This window comes from Mesoplodon densirostris, chromosome 4, assembly GCF_025265405.1.
Source record: "Mesoplodon densirostris isolate mMesDen1 chromosome 4, mMesDen1 primary haplotype, whole genome shotgun sequence".
NCBI classification, from domain to species: Eukaryota; Metazoa; Chordata; class Mammalia; order Artiodactyla; family Ziphiidae; genus Mesoplodon; species Mesoplodon densirostris.
Genome location: NC_082664.1, coordinates 88,731,949 through 88,754,259, shown reverse-complemented (window position 1 = coordinate 88,754,259; position 22,311 = coordinate 88,731,949). Strand labels below are relative to the sequence as shown.

Genomic DNA, 22,311 nt, shown 5'->3' with positions numbered 1-22,311 from the left:
CCCTCCCACAGATTTTTTTAGAGTCAATCTATCTCCTGTCAAAGTAGGAACACCTTTTATATAGAACGTCACTGAAAGGGGATTATCCAATGTTTTAATGTTTCTAGTTACTGGTGACTTATTATCTAGAGGGGATCATGTTCCATTGTTGGATGACTCAAGTCTTTAGACATGTTTATTATTAAAAATTCTATCACTTATTGAGTGCTTAACATGTATGAACATACACATGTATGAGGACTACATGAAACACTGAATTGTGTTCTTTAAAATGGTAAATTTTATGTGAATTAGATCTCAATTTTTAAAATAAAGTAAGAAAAGATTATTTGAACCCAATAACCAACATTATGTTTCAAGGAAAAGCATTTTAGTCATTCCCCATAACATGTGGGACAAAACAAAAATGTTTTAAAAATAAATGCCAGTATATAATATTATATTAAAATCTTATCATAAGAAATAAATACTTGAAAAGAAGAACTACAAATACTATTTTTAGACACAATTGTATACCTAGAAACCCCAAAGGAATCAAATAGAATTAGAGATAACAAAGAATTTCCATTAAGTACAAATAGAGGAAATGAGGACTGGAGAGAGAAACCTGGGAAACAGGAACACTTAAGGGATAGGAGGAGGAGGAGCCAGAAAAAAGCCTGAGAGGGAAGAACTGAAGAGACAGGAGGATAGTCATTCTAGAGTAATGTCCCTAGAATTTCAAGAAAGGAATGGTCCAGTAAGATCTGGATTGGAGCATCCATTGAACCCAGCAATCAGAATACAATAAATATAATAAAACAGAATAAGGAAGTATTTAATAAATCTTGCACGTGCTATCCACAAAGTAAATCCTCATCGAGCAGTATCATTGAGTAGCTTTGCTCGAAGTGTGGTCTGAGGACCAGCAGAATTGGCTTCACCTGACTTGTTAGAAGTGCAGAATCTCAGGTCCCATCCTCAGGGCCTGTTGAATCAGGTGTTACATATGCACGTTAAAGTTTCAAAAAGCACTGCTTTATAGTCATGTGATGACTGATCCCTTCCTGCTTTCTATAGTTAACCTTCTCAAATGAATGGCCCATGCATGCTGCCTCATTCTTTAACTCCTTCCTTAACGAAAATGATCGGTTTCAATTCTATTGGAATGGAATTTATTCAACAAATTTGAATTTTTCCCATGTTCCTATGTTCCAGACACTGTTATAGGTGTTCGGATATGTCAATGAATGAACAAGACAGAGATCCCTGCCAGTTCTGATTAGCTCCCCATAAGATCTCCAAGTAATAAATAACTTCCATGAAGACAGTGATTTTACCTCCTTCTATTTTTTCCCCCAAATTATCTTTCCAGCAGCCCAGAGCCATGTGATAACATCTGCTCAAAAACAAAACCAAACTTTTTTCTGACTAAATAAAAATATTTTAAGGTCTGAGGATCAAGCCCCACTGGCAATGAATCCATTACTCCTCCAGCTTCCTTTTTATCCTTGCCCTGACCTAATAACCCTGCTATAACTTTCACCAGTATTCTCAAGTCAAGGAAGAGATTCAGGCTCTATGCCAGGTAAGTATGAAGGTTCCTCAGGAGCATTTTGGAAGTGAAGTTAGGATTTAGATATTGTGATACAATTGAATTTTTTCACATATGGTTTGTATTAAGCTTTTATTTTGGAACATGGTTTCCCCCTTTGATCTTCAATTATCACTCACTGTCAAATATCGATGGATACATAACTTTTTTTATGTATGGTGTTTTATGTAAGGTGTTTCTGTTTAAGGACACCTTATTTAATATATGTTGTTGATTCATTAGCATTGACCTCTGTCAACAACACTATAACTCATGCTTGAATAAAGTTTATCAAACACACGTTTTCTCTGTAAGGTGCATCACAGCCTTCCTGTGCTTAGGAACACTAGAAAGCACTTCAGCACTAAGCTGGGGGACCATTTTAAACAGTGAAATGACCAACAAAAAGCACAAAAATGCTAAAATTGTGGCACTAAATAGATCATGAAAAGGACACTGATTTACAGTATGAGAAGAAGGTGGAGTATTGCCTTGTTCCCCATCCAAGTACTGACCAGGCCCGACCATGCTTAGCTTCCGAGATGAGATCGGGCACATTCAGGGTGGTATGGCTGTAGAGGAGTATTGCCTTGTTTGAACTCAGCTGGGAATGTACACATCAGGCGACTCAAATTTTTTACCACTCTGCAGATGTCTGTGAATGGTTGTGAAAACGCCATAGGTATTGATTTTGGGGTCACAAATAAATTTTAGCAGAGGAATCTGCAACAGAACTCACAAATGAGAATTTACTCTAAATGCGGTGTGATAATCTGGAGCTTTAGGCTAGTTGGCCTTACGATGCTGCCATCTCAATGTGTGGTTTCTAGGTTACCTCAACAGGGAAGAGATTGCTGGAGCATCATTCACTAGCCCTTAAATTCTTTGATCATTCACTATCCATTAGCCAAAACTAATCACCTGACCCCACCTAACAGCAAGAGATCTGGGGACTGCTTGGATCCTTAGTGAGCAATATGTATCTATATTTAAGTTACAAAAGGCAAACCAAAAAGGGAGAAAAACAATTGTACAAAGGGAGGCCTCTGTTCTAATCAGACAGAAAGTGCCCTGTGGCTGATTTGGGAGATTGAGGATGCTTCAGATTTCTCAACTCGTTTGGCTCCTTGCAGGTATCTCCATTCCAACTGCCAGATCACAGAGCATTCCAATCACCCCACCAATCTAATCCATTTCACTTTAGCAACACGCATGATTAATATCGTGCTCTGGACCCCTGTAATTTCAGTTTGTTGGTTCTGGTTTTCTCTCTTTCCATTTGCTCATCTGAGGATTGGAACTTGTCTTGCTTTTGTTGAACCTTACCATAGTATAAGCAGTAACTTGCTTGTATTGAATAAGGCTGATATCTTTGCTATAAACCCTAAGCACTTCATCCTCAGTTGGCAGATAGCCTGAATCCTTGGCAGCCACAGGATTGCTTAACCTGATTGCTCCATCATCATGTGGAGTACCAAGAATTTCCCCTCCTGGGTTGAGGGAGTCCTCATTGTTCCCCTCTCTGCTTGACTCAGCTAGCTCCATACTTGTTCTAAAGGTCTTTCACTCAAGACACTACTTCTTGGTGACAATTTCTGTATTAATTAGGACTCTTTAGTTTCAAATAAAAGAATTCATATTGAGCTAGTCTAATAATAATAGTAGTCACATTTAGTGAATGTTTATTCTGTACCAGTGTCTGGCACATAATGGGTGCTTACTCTTTTTGAATGAATGCCAGGCACTGTGCTAAATACTTTAAATGCCCTATCAAATTTAATACTCATGACAACTCTATACTTTTTACAGAAAAGAACACTGTGCCACAGAGAGGTTTAGAAACTGCCCAGGACACACTGCTAGTATATGCTGGAGCCAGGACTTGAACCCAGCCATCTCATTTTTTGCTACCCTATTAGCAAATAGGAGGATTTATTATAAGAGGGTTGTTATAGAATCAAGGGCAGAAATTCAAGTGGATTGCAGAATGGGCTGGAGCCAGGAGCTAGAAAGCTCTTGGGAACCCAGGCCGTATTCTTCCTCTGATTCTCCTCTCTGCTTTTCAGACTAGATGTACCTTTGATAAGCAAAGAGAAAATATTGGCAAAGTGATGCAACAGATCATTTCACTGGTTCTAACTTTTTGACTTACCTTGGAAAGTCCCAGCACTGCCCTCACCTCCTTTGATTGCGTGGGCCAAGGCAGTCTATTTCTTTGGGCCTCCATTTCCTCATCTATAAAATGAGAAGCTTTTACAAAAGGATTTTTCAAGTCCTTTCCAGCTCTAAAATTCTATGATCTTGGACTTCCCTGGTGGTGCAGTGGTTGAGGGTCCGCCTGCCGATGCAGGGGATGCGGGTTCATGCCCCGGTCCGGGAAGATCCCACATGCCGCCGAGCAGCTGGGCCCGTGAGCCATGGTCGCTGAGCCTGCGCGTCCGGAGCCTGTGCTCCACAATGGGAGAGGCCACAACAGTGAGAGGCCCGAGTACCGCAAAAAAAAAAAAAAAAAAAAAAAAAAAAAAAAAAAATTCTATGATCGTAAATAGACCTTCCAGGACAGAGGCACATTAATAATGGATTTGAACGTATGGGTTTGGGCTTTAGAATAGAGAAATGTTCTAAGGAAAGAAGGACAGAATAGGTTTGAGTGGAGCCTGTGGTGAATTACTGTTTAGAACTGGTGTCAGGTAAAGGCCTTGGGGATATATAAACGGAGGGCAGAAAAGACTTCTCACCCTGACCAGATCAGAGAGATGGATCTCTCTGATCTATGAGCAGTTTCTCTGTGTGTGTGTGTGTGTGTGTGTGTGTATGCAAGTGGGGAATAGCCCCCTTGCGTAGTCATTTAATCTGATTTATTTATTTTCTCACCTCAGAATTTTCTAAGGGCTTTCTCCTGGGCCACAGGAAGAGAGCCAGAGGGCAAACCCAAACACTTGAATGGCCTAATGAGCAAGTCACTCCTCTCTGTGTCTATTTTCTTATCCATAAGATGAGAGGTTTGGTCTATGTGATCTCTGAAATCCTGCCCAACTCTTAACATTTTGTGGCTCTGGGTACTGAATCAAAAGCCCCTCTCTTCCTGAATGCTCCATCCTTAGACCAGACCTTTGTCTTCATTCCTCTTCTCTGTTTACACCTGGCTGCCCAGATCCCTTCTCTTGGCCCCCTTTCTTCTTCAATTCCCTCAAATGCTACTTGCTTTTTAGCTGCTTTGCACCCTCTTTTCTTATATTTCTATTATTGTTTATTTAATATTATATATATATATTTCTTATATTTCTGCAGACCCTCCCAGATTACACTCCTGATCTCCAGAACTGCTCCATCTCTATGTCTGCCTACTCCTATCTGCATCCTGGCTCCTAACTGAAGTTATATCCTTGGGTTCCTCTGAGGGCCCCCTGGGATCCCCTATCATTGGTCCCTCTGACAGGCACACCCTTCTCCAAAGCCAAAGGATCAGGTATTCAGTGGCTCAGGTGACAAACCTGCTGTCAGGTTACGGATATTGTTTCCTGAAAGACCACACTACAGTGTCAGTGGAGACTCAGGCTGCCTGCAGTACCCTGCCCTCACCTGGCTATCCCACACAAGGTGAGAATAACCAGAACTCACCTCTAGTACCAGCGCTTACCTGGAAACATGGCTCTGAGCCTCTGGGCCCTGGTGCTGCTGCTGTCCTGTGCAGGTGAGAGGAACAGTGAGCTGGGCTGGGGATGAAGGGAATGGTTGCTGGAAAGAGACTTAAGAATGCAGAGGTTAACTGGTTAGAAAAAAAATAAAGGGGAAAGGAAGAGGGGCAGAGACTGGAGCTAAGGGAGAGAATGAGGGTTAAGAAATCAGGCCAAGACCTACTGTAGGCTGTTGAAAGGGACTCAGCTCACCATCTTTTTCACATCATATTTATATCCAGGCAGGGACCGGGCTCCAGGGCAGGGCTGAATTTGGGTTCCAGGCTTTTCCCCTTCAGTGATCTCTGGTGTCTCTTCTTACAGTGACCCTGGTCCCTACTGGGCCTCAGTCCCTGGACCCTGGTCTCTCCTTCCTGAAGTCATTGCTCTCCGTTCTGGACCAGGCTCCCCAGGGGTCCCTCAGCCGCTCACGGTTCTCTGCATTCCTGGCCAACATTTCTTCTTCCTTTGAGCCTGGGAGAATGGGGGAGGGACCGGTGGGAGAGCCCCCACCTCTCCAGCCCCCTGCCCTCCGGCTGCATGATTTCTTAGTGACGCTGAGAGGCAGCCCAGACTGGGAGCCAATGCTGGGGCTGCTGGGGGATGTGCTGGCACTGCTGGGACACGAGCAGACCCCCAGGGACTTCCTGGGGCACCAGGCAGGTGTGCTGGGTGGACTTGCAGAGGTGCTGCTGGGAGCCTTAGTTCCCGGGGGACCCCCTAGCCCTACCCGGCCCCCATGCACCCGTGATGGGCCCTCTGACTGCGTTCTGGCAGCTGACTGGTTGCCTTCTCTGCTGCTGTTGTTAGAGGGTACACGCTGGCAGGCCCTGGTGCAGGTGCAGCCCAGCGTGGACCCCACCAATGCCACAGGCCTCGATGGGAGGGAGCCAGCCCCCCACCTTTTGCAGGGTCTGTTGGCTTTGCTCACCCCAGTGGGGGAGCTGGGCTCTGAGGAGGCTCTTTGGGGAGGTCTGCTGCGCACAGTGGGGGCCCCCCTCTATGCTACCTTCCAGGAGGGGCTGCTCCGAGTCACTGACTCCCTGCAGGATGAGGTCTTTTCCATTTTGGGGCAACCAGAGCCTGATGTCAATGGGCAGTGCCAGGGAGGTGAGTGCTGCCGGGCCTGGGGCTGGGCTGTGGCAGGGCAAGGAAGGGTGAGACTGCGGTAGTTCTCTTCCTTACTCTTTCCCTCCTAGGCAATCTTCAGCAGCTGCTCTTGTGGTAAGTAACAGGAGAGGAGTTCTGAGGGATTGGGCCTGGGACGTCATCAGCCTCCAGAGCTGAAGAGGAAACTGATGGGAGGGGTGTAGTTTACTGGTTTTTGAGTGTGACTGTCGAGGTTGGTGTCCCAGCTCTACCTCTTCCTAGCCATGTGACCTTGGGCAGGTTATAGCCTCATTCTATACCTCAGTTTCCCCACTTGGGAAATATGGATAATATTAACTACCTCAGAGTTTTTGCAAGGGATTAAATGAGTTGATACTGTATGTGTAAACCACTTAGAACTGTGCCTTGCACATGGTGCTTGATAAATGTTAACTAATAAAGATGCGGTATGGAAAGAAAGGATGGGATTGGCTTCCTCCACCCCTTACTGTTTCAGTACAACAGTGCCAGAGCACAGGCAGACATATTCAGTTGCTGGGCAGATTTCCTGATCTGAGGCCAACCAAGGGTTGTGTTTAAGCTGCCTAAAAGCGTATGCAGAAAGGAGAAAGAAGGGGGCCGGGTGGACAGAAGGGACTCCAACTGCTCCTAGGTGATTTTTGTGCCTTGGCGGGACAGATCTCTCTCCCCTTTCCCCCCATTCCAACATTTACACCGGTAACACCAGTACTCCCAACGACCTCAGTTTTGGAAAAGCCTATGCTTGCCACCCTCCCTGCAGGGCTCTGGGCCAGGGCCAGAAGTCTCAACCTGAGGACATGTAAACTGATCAGATGCTCACCTGCTCCTCCCTCTGCATCCAGGGGCATCCGGCACAATCTCTCCTGGGATGTGCGGGCGTTGGGCTTTCTGTCTGGATCGCCACCTCCACCCCCTGCGCTCCTCCACTGCCTGAGCACAGCTGTGCCTCTGCCCAGGACTTCCCAGCCCTCAGGCCAGATCAGCCCTCGCCAGCGGCGGGCCATCTCTGTGGAGGCCCTCTGCGAGAACTCCGCAGGCCCAGCACCGCACTACAGCATTTCCAACTTCTCCCTCTACGTGATCTGCCAGCACATCAAGCCTGTCTCCCCGCAGCCCCCTCCCAGCACCGCTGCCATCTGCCAGACAGCTGTGTGGTATGCAGTCTCATGGGCACCAGGTGCCCAAGGCTGGCTCCAGGCCTGCCACGACCAGTTTCCCGAAGAGTTCCTGGAGGCAATCTGTAGCGACCTCTCCTTTTCCACCCTGTCGGGTCCCACCCGCCGCTTGGTAAAGCGGCTCTGTGCGGGCCTGCTCCCACCCCCTACCAGCTGCCCTGAAGGCCTGCCCCCTGTCCCCCTCACCCCAGAGATCTTCTGGGGCTGCTTCTTGGAGAACGAGACTCTGTGGGCTGAGCGGATGTGTGGGGAGGCGAGTCTGCAGGCTGTGCCCCCCAGCAACCAGGCTTGGGTTCAGCACGTGTGCCAGGGCCCCACCCCCGATGTCACGGCCTTCCCACCCTGCCACACTGGACCGTGTGGGGAACGCTGCCCAGATGGGGGCAGCTTCCTGATGATGGTCTGTGCCAATGACACCATGTACGAGGCCCTGGTGCCCTCCTGGCCTTGGCTAGCAGGCCAGTGCAGGATAAGTCGTGGGGGCAATGATACTTGCTTCCTAGAGGGGTTACTGGGCCCTCTTCTGCCCTCTCAGCCCCCACTGGGACCGTCCCCACTTTGCCTGGCTCCAGGCCCCTTCCTGCTTGGCATGCTGTCCCAGCTGCCACGCTGTCAGTCCTCCGTGCCAGCCCCTGCGCACCCCACACGCCTACACTATCTCCTGCGCCTGCTGACCTTCCTCCTGGGTCCAGGGGCCGGAGGGAAGGAGGCCCAGGGGATGCTGGGACAGGCCCTGATGCTCTCCAGTCTCCCAGACAACTGCTCCTTCTGGGATGCCTTCCGCCCCGAGGGCCGGCGCAGTGTGCTGCGGACAGTTGGGGAGTACCTGGAACAGGAGGAGCAGCCGATACCCCTGGACTTTGACCCCACTGCCAGCTCCAGCTCTGGTTTAAGCAAGATGGAGCTGCTGGCCTGCTTCAGCGTGAGTGATCTGCCAAGGTGAAAGCTCCTGGAACAGAGGGAAGGGCCTCCATGGGAATTCTCTACTGTATTACTGAGAGGCAGAAGTGTAGTGCAGCGGTTAAGCCCACAACTCTGGAGTCATACAGGCTTGGGTTTACATCTTAGTTCTGTGATCAACCCAGGACAAGTTTTTAACCTCTCTGAGCAATATTTTTGTCATCTGCAAACGAACAGGGAGAATAACGGTGCCACTCTTTTTTAGGGTGGCTGTAAGGATTACATCAGATAACACATGCTGTGACCTTAGCACTAGTATATGATATAAAAACAACATGTAATAAATGTGATCTCATTATTCTTCCTGACTTTTTGATTTTCCCCCTTTCTGCTCTGGAAAGGAAAGGGATCAAGTTAGAGGGCTCTAATTCTGTCCCTAGAGAGTGAGAATTGGAAACTGGCAAAATATAGGAAGATAAGGCAGAAATGAGAAAAAATTCAGGGTGATTGCAAATCAGAAGGGTTGGGTTTCAGGTTCAACTATGCCACAAGTGTGGTTTTAGGGGGGTAATTTAATTTGGTTTTCCTGGGCTTCAGTTTCTTCTCTGTAGAGTGAAGGGGCTGGAATATGTGAATACCTTAGTTCATTCATTGAGTTCCGCTTATTTGTAAGGCACTTTGCTAGGTTCTGTAGGGAATATAAAGATTCCTTACTCCAAGTTAGGGCCCACTTTCTCCAGTCCTGAGACCAGTGAAATGTAATAATTTGGTTCATATCTACAAGTATTTACTGAGCCAACTATGGGCCTGTCATGGGAAAGGCTATAGCAGACGTGGTCCCTGACCTAAAGGAGTGTAACATCTGAGCAGACACACATACTAGCTTTAGATGAAGGACAAGCATTCTAGCAAGTGGAGTTGGAGTGCCTGGGGAAGCCGCAGGAGGGACAGAGGAGACAGCTCTCTTGGCATCTTGTCTGTCTCCCCACCAGCCTGTGCTGTGGGATCTGCTCCAGAGGGAGAAGAGTGTTTGGGCCCTGCAGATTCTAGTGCAGGTAACAGATGCGGGGGGTGGGGGGGAAGTATGTGGGTGGACTGGGTGATAGCTGTGGCCTGAGGTCCCTGCCCAGTGAGGCCATAACCACCATGACCTCCTACTCCCAGGCATACCTGCACATGCCGCCAGAAAATCTCCAGCAGCTGGTGCTTTCAGCGGAGAGCGAGGCTGCTCAGGGCTTCCTGACGCTCATGCACCGTTCCTGGGCCCAGCTACAGGTGGGCACGGAGGGAGAAGGGAACGAGGGTGGCGGGGAAAATCTAGGAATCAAGAGCACCTGGAACCAGGTAGGCAGTGGGCTCACTCCAGCAGAAGGAGGAACTCAGCAGGGGAGATGGCCAGAAGAGTGGGCATCCCCAGAGCCGGCATTCATTCCTGTGCCCACACAGGTGCCACCATCTGAGGAGCAGGCCCTGGGTCGTCTGACAGCCTTGCTGCTCCAGCGGTACCCGCGCCTCACCTCCCAGCTCTTCATCGATCTCTCACCACTCATCCCCTTCTTGGCTGTCTCCGACCTGATGCGCTTCCCACCCTCCCTGTTGGCCAATGACAGTGTGTAAGGACCTTGTACAACTCCTCCTGACCCTGTCAGGGTCAGGACAATCCCCCCCCACCTAGAGCAGCCCCTTCGATTAAAACTGGGGAGTCTCCTTCCTGTCCATGACAGCAGGGCTGCACAGAGTCAGGGAACAGGGCCAAGGGCTAAGACCCATTACTTTCCCCAGCCTGGCTGCCATCCGGAATTACAGCCCTGAAATGAGGCCTGAACAGAAGGAGGCTCTGGCAAGGCGACTGCTGGCCCCCGAGCTGTTTGGGGAAGTGCCCGCCTGGCCCCAGGAGCTGCTATGGGCAGCGCTGCCCCTGCTCCCCCATCTGCCTCTGGAGAACTTTCTGCAACTCAGCCCTCATCAGGTATGAGGACGATCCTTTATTTGACTAGGCTGTTTTCTGATAGGTGGGATGGGAGTCAGTGGCATGTCTCCTAGTCCCACAGTGACCCCAACATGAGCTGACCTGCCCCATCTCAGATCCAGGCCCTGGAGGATAGCTGGCCAGCAGCAGGTCTTGGGCCAGGACATGCCCGACATGTGCTGCGCAGCCTGGTGAACCAGAGTGTCCAGGATGGAGAGGAGCAGGTGCGCAGGTGAGTGGCTGTGGGACCGGTGATCACGGCCAGAGCGGGGGAGAGGCAGGTACAGCTGCCATGATGGGTTGGGGTCCTAGAAAGGAAGGGGCAAGAGAGTAGGCAGTGGCCCCTGGCAGTGTAGGGCTCCAGGAGAGAGGCCTGTCTGTGGCATCCACATTTCCTAGTTTAGCGCTCGGAGTGCTTGCTCCACGTACCCACATGGTCCCTGCCTTAGTACCAGCCTCAGTGAAGGCCAGCTTTGTGCCCTCTTCAGGCTGGGGCCCCTCGCCTGTTTCCTGAGCCCTGAGGAGCTGCAGAGCCTGGTACCCTTGAACGATCCAATGGGGTCGGTAGAACAGGGGCTGCTGGAATGCGCGGCCAACGGGACCCTCAGCCCACAAGGACGGGTGAGCCCCTCGGCACAGGCCTACAAGACTCCAGGCTTCCCGTGGGGGGTGGTCTGTGTGGAGGACGTGCCCAGTCATCTCAACCAAGCTTGAGCACAGTTGGTGCCAGCCCTTGCCGCACCTTGGCTACCTTCATTCCTTACTTCCTTACTCCATGGCCATTCTTATCTATTACCACCTCTTCGGGACCCTGCTCCACCTGGTCTATGACATCTCGAACATATCCTTTGATGTCTTGAACCCAATCTTCTCCTCTCCCATCCCTGGTTCCAAGCCCTAATCCAGGCCCTGGGAAATCCAGATGTGGGATTAGAGAGGAGGCTTAAGGTTCACCTGTCTTTTCTCTCCAGTCCCAGACCTCCTTTGGTTACAGGTAGCATATGAACTTCTGGGGGTGTTGCGCTCATCTGGAGGAACTGTGCTGAGTCCCCGGGAGCTTCGAGTTTGGGCCCCTCTCTTCCCTCAGCTGGGCCTCCGCTTCCTGCAGGAGCTGTCAGAGCCCCAGCTTAGAGCCATGCTTCCTGCGCTGCAAGGAACCAGTGTCACACCTGCCCAGGTGGGCCTATCTCACTCCCTGGCTTCCACCTGCCACCCGCGGAACCTCAGTCAAGAGAATTACATTCAAGGATACCATTGGCCCCCCTGAAGCCTCCTTTTCCTCTGTCCCAAGGAGGACTCCCTCAACCCCCTTCCTCAGATGAAGAAGAGCCCAGAGCCAGGCTGGTCACTGGTGTGGTAGAGAGGGAGCTGGAAGCTTTGGAGGGCGGGCCCTAGGGACCTGCTTGGGACCTGGCTGCCAGGACCTGAGAGCTGCTGTTTCCTGTCCCATCCTCCCTTAGGCTGTCCTACTGCTTGGACGGCTTCTCCCTACGCGTGACGTGAGTAGAAGCAACTTCTCAACATCCCCCAGAGCTCTCTGTCCCCCCGTTTTCCCTGGCTCCCTCTCAGCTCCCCTCATACCTGCCGCCTTTCTGTGTACTGTGATTGTCGTCTTCCCTACCACCTGGCCCGGCTTCTTCAGGCCTCTTGTCTCTCTTGCTCCCCAGCTGTCCCTGGAGGAACTCTGCTCCTTGCACCCTCTGCTTCCAGGCCTCAGCTCCCAGACATTCCAGGCCATCCCTAGGCGAGTTCTGGTCGGGGCCTGTTCCTGCCTGGCCCCTGAACTGTCACGCCTCTCAGCCTGCCAGACCGCAGCACTGCTGCAGACCTTTCGGGTATGAGAGCAGCAGGGAGGATGGCCAATCAGGGATGAGGGCTCTGGTTGGGCGGAGGGCATCTTCCCTGTGCCCAGGGAAGCCCCCTCAAACCTCACCACTTTTACACACACACACTCACACACACACACACACACATACATGCAGCCAATTCTCATGCAGGTGAAAGATGGAGTTAAAAACATGGGTGCAACAGGTGCCAGTGCAGCTGTGTGTATCCCTGGTCAGGTACGTGTGGTTTCTCCCGACTGAGCTCCTCTCCACATCCCAGGGCTGTTTCATGTGGCTGGTGCTGCCCCACATTCTCTCCCTGCAGTGGCCCCGAGAGTCCAAGTTAGCTCTGTGTCCACCAAGACATTCGTAGCTCTCCCCAGGGCCAGTTGCCGGACAGCATGACATCCTAGAATGTCAAAGGCACAAGGGTCTGAGAAATCTTCCAGGCCAATCATCCTGTTTTCAGATAAAGAGACCAAGGCTCTGAGAGACTGAGGGAGTTTTGTCCATCAGGTGCCTAATCAACAGCGACACTTGACCACAACCGCCTTTTATGTGAGGGCTCTTGGGTGTGCCCTTCTAGAGTGGCACATGCCATTCCACCCTTCTCCTAGTTTTGGTCCCTTCCTGCCCCCCATGGTTCCCCTTCTTCTTTGAGGCCTGAGTCCAGACCCTCTCACCTATCACTACACTGCTACACCCACCCCACCAGCAGCCTATCCCCACCACCTGGCCAGACTGCCTGCTGCCTCTGCTCCCACTAAAGCTGCTACAGCTGGACTCTGCTGCTGTTCTGGCTGACCGAAGGCATTACCGGGAGCTGCCCTGGTCTGAGCAGCAGGTAATTCTTCCCACTACCCCAGAACTCCCTTCTCTCACTATTTTCCACCTCCCTCACCCATCCCTCAGACATACGGCATATTATCCCTAGCATCCCTTATGATGTGACCTGCTTAGCTCTTTCGTTTTCCCTCCTCCCTATTGCCCCATTTCTCTCTCTCTCTCTCTGTCTCAGCAGTGGGCATTTGGGAGAGTAGGAAGCTGGTGGGACCCACAGGGTGGAGAGGCAGCACTGGGTCCAAGGCATCATAGGTCCTTGGGCAATATCTCTGCTGGGAAGTGGCTCCTCTTTCTTTCTCCTGTAGGCACAGTTTCTCTGGAATAAGATGCAGGTGCCCACCAACCTGACCCTCAGGAATCTGCAGTGAGTAACTTGTGTTGAGCTGTGAGTTTAATTCAACTAACATTTTTTGAGTGCTTACCATGTGCCAGGCACCATGTGATATGTGGGGGAGTGGGGGTATGAGGATCAATGATGCATAGCCTCAGCCTGGGGGTCTTTTTCTGGCTCCTCCTCCCCTGACCCTCCTGCCCTTCCATAGCACAGTATCTATCCTGATTGGGTTCAGGTCCTAGCCCCGTCACCTGTTTGTGATCTTGGGCAAGTCATTTAACCTCTCTAAGCTTCAATTTTTCCTTCTGTAGAATAAGAATTAAACTGGTACCTTCCTACTACCACAGCATTGTAAATCAACTATACTCCAATAAAAATTTTAAAAATAAATAAAATGGTACCTTCCTATAGGTCGTTGTGAAGATTAAATGAGATAAGGCATAAAAGGTACTTAATACAGTGCTGGGCCCAGTGTAAGCTTCTGGTAGACATTTGCTAATTAATCCTTCAGAGCTACTGACCAAGCAGGAATAGACAGGAGTTAAGTATCACCTTACTTCCACCCACAATAAAAGAACCATGGGCTTCTGAAGACGTGGCTCTAGTCTCAGTTTACCACATTTCTAGTAGAATGATGCTGGGAATGTCACTTGACCTCTGTAAATCTTTATTTTTCTTCTCGGATAAACAGTGATGATGTTGTGGGAAGCCAGTGAGAATATCTATGGAAAGATATTTCTCAAACTGTAAATTACCGTAAATGAACATCTGTACTTGTGTTGAGAATGTTGATATCAAGGAGCAGAGAGGCTGTGGCATGTGTTGAATGAGCATCTACCCACTCACACATCTACAGGGCTCTGGGTACTCTGGCAGGGGGCATGTCCTGTGAGTTTCTGCAGCAGATCAACTCGATGGCAGACTTCCTTGAAGTGGTACACATGATCTATCAACTGTCCACTGGGGTTCGAGGGAGCCTGGTGAGAAGGGTGCTTGGGCATTAGTGGGAGCAGGAAGGCGGGGATGCTGGGTATAGAACCCAGCCTCCATGCTCAGCACTGTCCTGAACCTGCTTCCCTACCCTGTCCTACAGAGGACCTGTATCTGGGCAGAGCTACAGAGGAGGATGACAATGCCAGAGCCAGAGCTGGCAACCCTGGGGCCAGAACTGAGTGGGCTGGACACCAAGCTACTCCTGGACTTACCGTAAGGCTACAACTGGAGATACTGGATTCTCAGAAGGCTCAACCTGGGGTAGAAGATCTGCCCTTAGGAAACACCTTAGAGGTGGTGTTTTTCTGTCTGGTGGTTCCCTGACATCAGTTACAGCCTAAATCAGAGGATTCTGTTCAAAGTTGTGCTAGGGGAACTTTCCTGGTGGTCCAGCGGGTAAGAGTGCATGCTCCCAATGCAGGGTGCCCAGGTTCGATCCCTGGTAGGGGAACTAGATCCCGCATGCATGCCGCAAGTAAGAGTTAGCATGCCGCAACTAAGAAGTCCACATGCAGCAACTAAAGATACCTCATGCCACAATTAAAGATCCCACATGCTGCAACGAAGATCCCGCGTGCTGCAACTAAGACCTGGCGCAGCCTAAATAAGGAAATATTTTTTTAAAAATGAAAAACAGAGTTGCTCTAGGTATTGACTGGCTCCCCAAACAAAGCCCCAGCATGGGACACCTGAGGGTGGCAACATTGTGATGTGAGCTGCCAAGCAATATATATATATATTTTTTAAATATTTATTTATTTGGCTGCGTTGGGTCCTAGTTGTGGCACATGGGATCTTCATTTGCTGCGTGCAGGGATCTTTAGTTGCAGCATGTGGGATCTTTAGTTGTGGCATGCGAACTCTTAGTTGCAGCATGTGGGATCTAGTTCCCTGACCAGGGATTGAACCCGGGCCCCCTGTATTGGGTGCATGGAGTCTTAGCCACTGGACCACCAGGGAAGTCCCCAAGCAATCTTATTATAACCTAGGCCACATTAATAGAGTTAGAATATTTAAAATGAGGGAGGTAGAAGTTCCCTGGTGGCCTAGTGGTTAGGATTCTGGGCTATCACTGCCGTGGCCCGGGTTCAATCCCTGGTCAGGGAACTGAGATCCCATAAGCCACATGGCATGGCCAAAAATAAAAATTAAAAAAAAAATGAGGGAGGTAGTGATTCAATTCTGCCCTATAGGACCGTAGTCTGCTTAGAGAACTGTGTTCTCAATATGTTCAGAGGAGTAGGTAAAGAGAAAATGTATGAAGCATGTGATAAATACCTTCAAATACCCCAGGGGCTATCAAATAGAAAATAGATTGACATGTTTCTGAATGGCCCCACTGGGCATGACTAGTACCAGTGAATGTAAGTCAGATTTTTACACAATATGAGGAAAATTGTGGTAGTGAGTTCCTGGCCACTGGAACTATTCAAGCCTAGTCTGGATGGCCCCATAGCAGGAATGTTGTAGAGCAGATTCAAGTATGCATGAGGAGAGAGAAGACTAGATGAACCTAAGGCGGCTCCTAAACTAGAGACTCTAGGAGTTTATGAGTATCTCACTCATAGGCTTCTGTTCCCATTTTACCCCCATGCTCACCCCATTGCCAACTGAACTGTAAGTCAGAGTAGGAAAAAGCTGGCGTTGGTCTTTCTGGGAGGTGACTCCATCCTTACATTTTTATAGACCTTCCTACAGATTTTGGCTTTTGTACTACTTGGTCCAGTTCCAGACTTGGCAACCCTAGATAGAGTACATGGTGTCACTTCTGATTTTTGGGCAAAATGGCTTTTTTAAAAATGCCTTTCAGGGCTTCCCTGGTGGCGCAGTGGTTGAGAGTCCGCCTGCCGATGCAGGGGACACGGGTTCGTGCCCCGGTCCGGGAGAATCCCGTGTGCCGCGGAGCGGCTGGGCTCGTGAGCCATGGCCGCTGGGCCTGTGCGTCCGGAGCCTGTGCTCCGCAATGGGAGAGGCCACAACAGTGAGAGGCCCACGTACAGCAAAAAAAAAAAAAAAAGCCTTTCAAATCTATTTAAATATATTGGTTCTTGGAGATAATTTAGAATCCCAAAGACCTGGATGAGGTGAAAGACCCTGGACCATGAGTTGGAAGACCCGAGTTCCTCATTTGTGAAAGAGAGATGAGAAAATACCTCTCTTACCCCCAGGTTTTGCCACAGGATCAAATGAGATAATGCCTAAAAGAACTTTGTCAATTGTATAGTGCTATACGAACAAGAGGGGACCTTCTCACAATAAGTAGAGGAAGGGTCGTACTGTGGAAAACAGGAACTGAAAGTAAGACCCCACCATTTGATCTCTTTGAACCTCAGTGTTTAATAAAATGGGGGAGGGGACTTAGTGATACTTAATATTTGGGGCTTTTGATTCCATTAGATGAGGTAGGATTGTTTGTTACTTCTTCTCAAGAAGACTGGAAATATGTCACTCCCTTTGTTCTCTCCCTGCAAGCACTGTGGTGGGAACTGGGTCTGGGGCTTCCTTTCCAGGGCCACAGGGTTTGGTCTAGTGTTACCTCTTGTCTGGGCAATGTGGCATTCTGTGGTCCCTTCTCAACTTGGCTCAATTCTGAGTCCCCCGACTGTCAAACTGCTATAGGGTCCGGTTGATGGACAGACTGTCCAGTGAATCCATTATGTTGGTGGTGGAGCTGGTACGAGGCACTCCAGAGCAGCTGCTGGCACTGACTCCACTCCACCGTGCAGCCCTGGCAGAAAGGGCACTACAAAAGTTGGTAAGAGTCCACACCATCAGACTCAGAACTGTAGCCTGGGCCATTCTTACCACTCAGACAATGCTCTCTGTCTTCTAGGCCCAGACCTGAACTTTTGCTGCCAAACAGGTTTTTGTCTACAAGGCCTTAGCCCCTAGATCTACCTCTGGGTTCTATTCCTTGATAGTCTGCTTCAGGTTTCTTGTCCATATCCCTCGGAGTATAAGGAATTCCTTGGATTCCACCTCCCAGTCTTCCTGCCTGCTCCTATTTGGGCTCATTGTTTAGAAAAGTGAACAATGGCAATGAACTTCATAGGGTCTTGGGTTGGGAGCTGGAGGGAGGCAAGGTCAAAGATCTTGGTGTCTTGATCAAAGAGACTGGTCCTCTGAGCCAGTGGTGCATTGTCCCAAGGCCTGATGCCCCTCTCCAGGCTCCAGAGGAGACAACAGTGTCAAGGGAAGTGCTGGAGACATTGGGTCCCTTGGTTGGATTCCTGGGAATAGAGAGCACACGACGGATCCCCCTACAGATCCTGCTGGCCCATCTCAGTCAGCTGCAGGGCATCTGCCTAGGAGAACCATTTGCCACAGAGCTGGGATGGCTGCTGTTGCAGGAGCCTGTTCTTGGGTACGGACCTCCGGAAACTTCAGATTCTAATTCATCCTTCACCCACTCTCTCAACCACCCTCATCAGTGGCAGCCCATTCAATATGCTTGAGGTCCTTGGAGCTCTGAGTCCCCAGTCCCAGCATGTCTTTCCTCTTCCTTCCCCTCACAGTTCACTCAACATCCCAACCCCTGATCTTCTTTCTGTCCCTCAGGAAACCAGAGTTATGGAGCCAGGATGAAGTCGAGCAAGCAGGACGCCTAGTATTCACTCTGTCTCCCGAGGCTATTTCCTTGATCCCCAGGGTGAGGTGAAGGAACAAGGGAGGGAGTAAGAGCAGAGAGGGGACTGGGGAGCTGGTTCCAGGGAGCTAAGGCCAAGGAAGTTGAGGGCAAAGGGTGTGAAGCTCGAATTTAGCAGGGGGAGACTGCTAAAAAGAGACAGGACTTTGGAATTACAGCTGTAGCAGCTGGCCCTGACCTGCCCGGCTCTGCCCACCCTCCTTCTACCTTCTCACCCAGGAGGCCTTGGGCCCAGAGACCCTGGAGCGGCTCCTAGAAAAGCAGCAGAGCTGGGAGCAGAGCAGAGCTGGACAGCTGTGTGCAGGGCCACAGCTCACTGCCAAGAAAGCAGCCCTGGTAGCTGGGGTTGTGCGGCCCACAGCAGACGATCTCCCAGGTGAAAATCCCCACATGCCCATACATGTAGCATGGTTTACAGGAAAGAGTATCCAACAATGCAGTCAGACTTGTGCCCTTTGGGCAGATTTGTGTAACTTCTCTCTAGGCTGGGGTTTTCTAACCTATAAAGCACAGAGGTGTGAGGGATGATCTTCAAGGTCTCTTCTAGTTCTAGGGTTCTATAGCTCTGGTAATTTATAACTCATTATATTTTTAGCCCAGGACTCCCCTTTCCCTGCTGTCTTATCCCTGTTAACAGCTGACTCAGCTCTAGGCTTGATTAAGCGTGGAGCTCTCTGCTGGGAAGATGCTTAGGATGGAGGAAGGTGACACTGTGGGGCTAGGGACCTGGGTTCCAATGTAGATTTGCCATTCAGTCCCTGAGCAACCCCGTCGGTCTTCCATCTATACAGTGAGGGGCTTGTCCTCTCCAGTCACTTGTTCTAATATCGAGTCCTATAAATCTCACACTGTAGTAATCCCTTGAGCCATAGTGCCCATATTGCCCTGTCCTTCAAAGGTTGGGGGGGTCATTCCATCTATAGCTATCTCTCTGGGCATACTTTAGTACTACACTGACCCCCTGGCCCTGCCTTCCCCCTTTAGAACCTGTGCCAAATTGTGCAGATGTACGGGGAACATTCCCATCAGCCTGGTCTGCAACCCAGATCGCAGAGATGGAGCTTTTAGACTTTGAGGACTGCCTAGCACTGTTTGCAGGAGACCCAGGACTTGGGCCTGAGGAACTACGGGCAGCGATGGGCAAAGCAAAACAAGTTAGTGATGGAGAGTCCAGTTGGGGTTGGAGGTGGAATAACATGAGGAAGCTGGTTGGGTGTGATGTGGAACACAAGGGAATGGATAGCTGGGTGAGGGGTGGGGGACATAGGAGATAAAAGAATTAGAGGGTTTGGATCCTGAGTAGGAAGTCAGAGGGGATGAATACTGAGGGAAGGAAGCTAGTGAAATGGGTAGAGGGACTAGAGAAGTGGTTACCAAACTTTAGTGTGTATCAAAATCATCTAGGGAGCAGGTTTTTTAAATGCTTATTCGAGGATCTCATGCTAGACTCACCGAAGAAGAATCTCTGAGGATGGGGTCTGGGCATCTGCATCTTAGCAGTCACCGCCCACCCCCAAACCCCAAGAGTCTGGTGCATGTAAGAGTTTAGAACTCATGGACTAGAGTCTGCTATTCTTCACTACTGAGACTCTAGAGTCTTTCAATAAATAACACCTTAGTCAGAGGAACCTTAATCCAGTCCTCTCATTTTACAGTTGAAGAAACTAAAGACCCAGAGAAGGCAAGTGATTTGCCCAGAGTTACACAGCTAAGGTCAGAGGCAAAACTAAGACCCAGCATTCTGACTCTTAATCCAGTGCTTTTTCCATTCACACTCTTCCTCTCTTTCTCTAGTTGTGGGGTCCCCCCTGGGGATTCCGTCCTGAGCAGATCCTGCAGCTGGGTCGGCTCTTAATAGGTCTAGGAGAGAGGGAACTACAGGAGCTGAGCCTGGTGGACTGGGGTGTGCTGAGCACCCTGGGGCAGATAGATGGCTGGAGCTCCATCCAGGTAACATCTTCTATGCTCTCTACCACCTTCCAAACACCCATCCCACAGATACAGGCCTCTAGGGCATCTAAAGCCCATGGAATTTCTTTCCTGTGATCCTGCCTGGCCATTCTTTCTATCTTTTCCTAATACCCCATACTAGTAGCCTTAGGAACTCTGTGATTTATTCACTCTGAGGCCCTGGACACATAATACTTCCTTCTGCCTCCTTTCCCTTTGGCCTTCTTTTTTTCCATCCTTCTCTTTTTTGGATCCTCAACCTTTCCCATGGCCATTGGATCTTCAGGTCTTTTTTTTTTTTTTTAAATAAATTTATTTATTTTTGGCTGCGTTGGGCCTTCGTTGCTGTGCACGGGCTTTCTCTGGTTGCGGCAAGCGGGAGCTACTCTTGGTTGCAGTGCGCGGGCTTCTCATTGCGGTGGCTTCTCTTGTTGCGGAGCACGCGGGCTTCAGTAGTTTTGGCTTGGGGGCTCAGTAGTTGTGGTGCGTGGGCTCTAGAGCGCGGGCTCAGTAGTTGTGGCGCACGGGCTTAGTTGCTCCGTGGCATGTCGGATCTTCCTGGGCCAGGGCTCGAACCTGTGTCCCCTGCATTGGCAGGTGGATTCTTAACCACTGCACCACCAGAGAATCCCAGATCTTCAGGTCTTAATAATAAAAAATCCAGTAGCACTTGTCCCTTCCCTAAGCAGTTGCCCATCCATGACTTCCCCATGACTTCTCTCCTTATCCCGTGGCCTCCACCCCCACCCCAGCTCCGGGTTGTGGTCTCCAGTTTCCTGAAGCAGAGTGGTCGGCACGTGAGCCACCTGGACTTCCTCCACCTGACTGCACTGGGTTACACGCTCTGTGGACTTCGGCCAGAGGAGCTGCAGCATATCAGCAGTTGGGAGTTTAGGTCACCTGTGGAGGAGGGTGTGGGTGGTGGTGCTGAGGGAAAGGTGGGCTCACTGGGGAGGGAAGGATCATACAGCAGTGGTCCCATGGAGGAAGGGATCTCACCTGAAGCCATTTCTACCATCAACTCATGACCACGGACCCTTATCACCATGGCTGAATCCTTCTCCCTTCCTTCCCACTCTTCCACAGCCAAGCAGCTCTCTTCCTGGGCAACCTGCATCTCCCGTGTTCTGAGGAGCAACTGGAGGTTCTGGCCCAGCTCCTTGTGCTGCCTGGTGGTTTTGGCCCAGTCAGTAACTGGGGGCCTGAGATCTTCACCGAAATTGGTACAATAGCAGGTAGGGAGACTGGGCCACTGCTGTTGCTGGTTGTCAGGGGTTGGTTTCCATACCATGGATGGACTGGTTGGAGGACTGCTCTGGAATTCTTAAGGTGGGAGTCTGAGAAGGCATTTAGGTAAGAGGTTGGAGATGTGTTGGGGAAGGTCTATGGTAGGATACCTTGGGATTAGCTGGAGAAGGCCAGTACAAGATAATGTTTGCATGCCCATCCCACTTGCTTCAACAGCTGGAATCCCAGACCTGGCTCTTTCAGCACTGCTGCGAGGACAGATCCAGGGCCTTACCCCTCTGGCCATTTCTGTCATCCCTCCTCCGAAATTTGCTGTAAGTATTGATGGAGTGGGGTCTGGGGTGACCACAAGAGAGCCAGGGCCCAACAAGGGCTACAGTGGATGTCCTGATTCTTGCTTCCACCCCTAGGTGGTGTTCAGCCCCACCCAGCTATCTAGTCTTACCAGTGTTCAGGCTGTGGCTGTCACTCCTGAGCAAATGGCCTTTCTGAGTCCTGAGCAGCGACGAGCAGTTGCATGGGCCCAGTATGAGGGGAAGGAGATCCCAGAACAGCAGGGTGAGTTCCCAACTGCACAGCTTGACCCACCAACCCCTGACCCAGAATCTGAACCCTAATTTGGTACTGGTTGGCTCACAGAATCCTTCAGAGAGATCCTGGAGTGAAGGGGTCTACAGGCAGATAGTTTCCAAGTATCAGTGGCTCCTGTGGAGCAGAGCTGTGATATTCCTTCCATTCTCTGTCTCATTGTAGGTCGAAGCACAGCCTGGGGTCTCCAGGACTGGTCACAACCCTCCTGGGCCCTGGCACTGACCATCTACTTCCTTGGCAACCTGCTATGAGCCTGTCTCTGCAGTTAAAGAGAGGGATTGTTGGGGAAGTCATTTTAAGTAATAATGAATAAAGTGCAAATGGAAGTGCAATCTAATTATCCTCAGGAAGCTGATGAGGAATATGGGTAAAATGCTAATGCTTTCCACCCACCTGAGAATCAGTGTTCCTGGCATGCCATATCTGGAGTCTCTTTCCATCACAAATAATCCCAC

At 50.1% G+C, this 22,311-nt stretch overlaps 1 protein-coding gene across 1 annotated transcript; it reads left to right on the top strand.

The window, feature by feature from the left end:
• Positions 1–5,130: 5,130 nt before the first annotated feature.
• Positions 5,131–22,107, top strand: STRC (stereocilin). The gene is made up of 29 exons (XM_060098324.1): positions 5,131–5,267; positions 5,575–6,360; positions 6,450–6,474; positions 7,224–8,478; positions 9,449–9,511; positions 9,621–9,731; positions 9,903–10,069; positions 10,239–10,425; positions 10,542–10,657; positions 10,914–11,046; positions 11,420–11,602; positions 11,886–11,924; positions 12,093–12,260; positions 12,423–12,488; positions 12,970–13,095; positions 13,400–13,458; positions 14,285–14,408; positions 14,522–14,634; positions 17,041–17,176; positions 17,589–17,785; positions 17,980–18,070; positions 18,287–18,443; positions 19,052–19,221; positions 19,862–20,017; positions 20,770–20,912; positions 21,104–21,252; positions 21,482–21,579; positions 21,676–21,823; positions 22,019–22,107. Exons 1-29 carry the CDS (start codon positions 5,222–5,224, stop codon positions 22,105–22,107), a joined length of 5,301 nt encoding a protein of 1,766 aa, XP_059954307.1. The 5' UTR covers positions 5,131–5,221.
• The last annotated feature ends 204 nt before the right edge of the window (positions 22,108–22,311 follow it).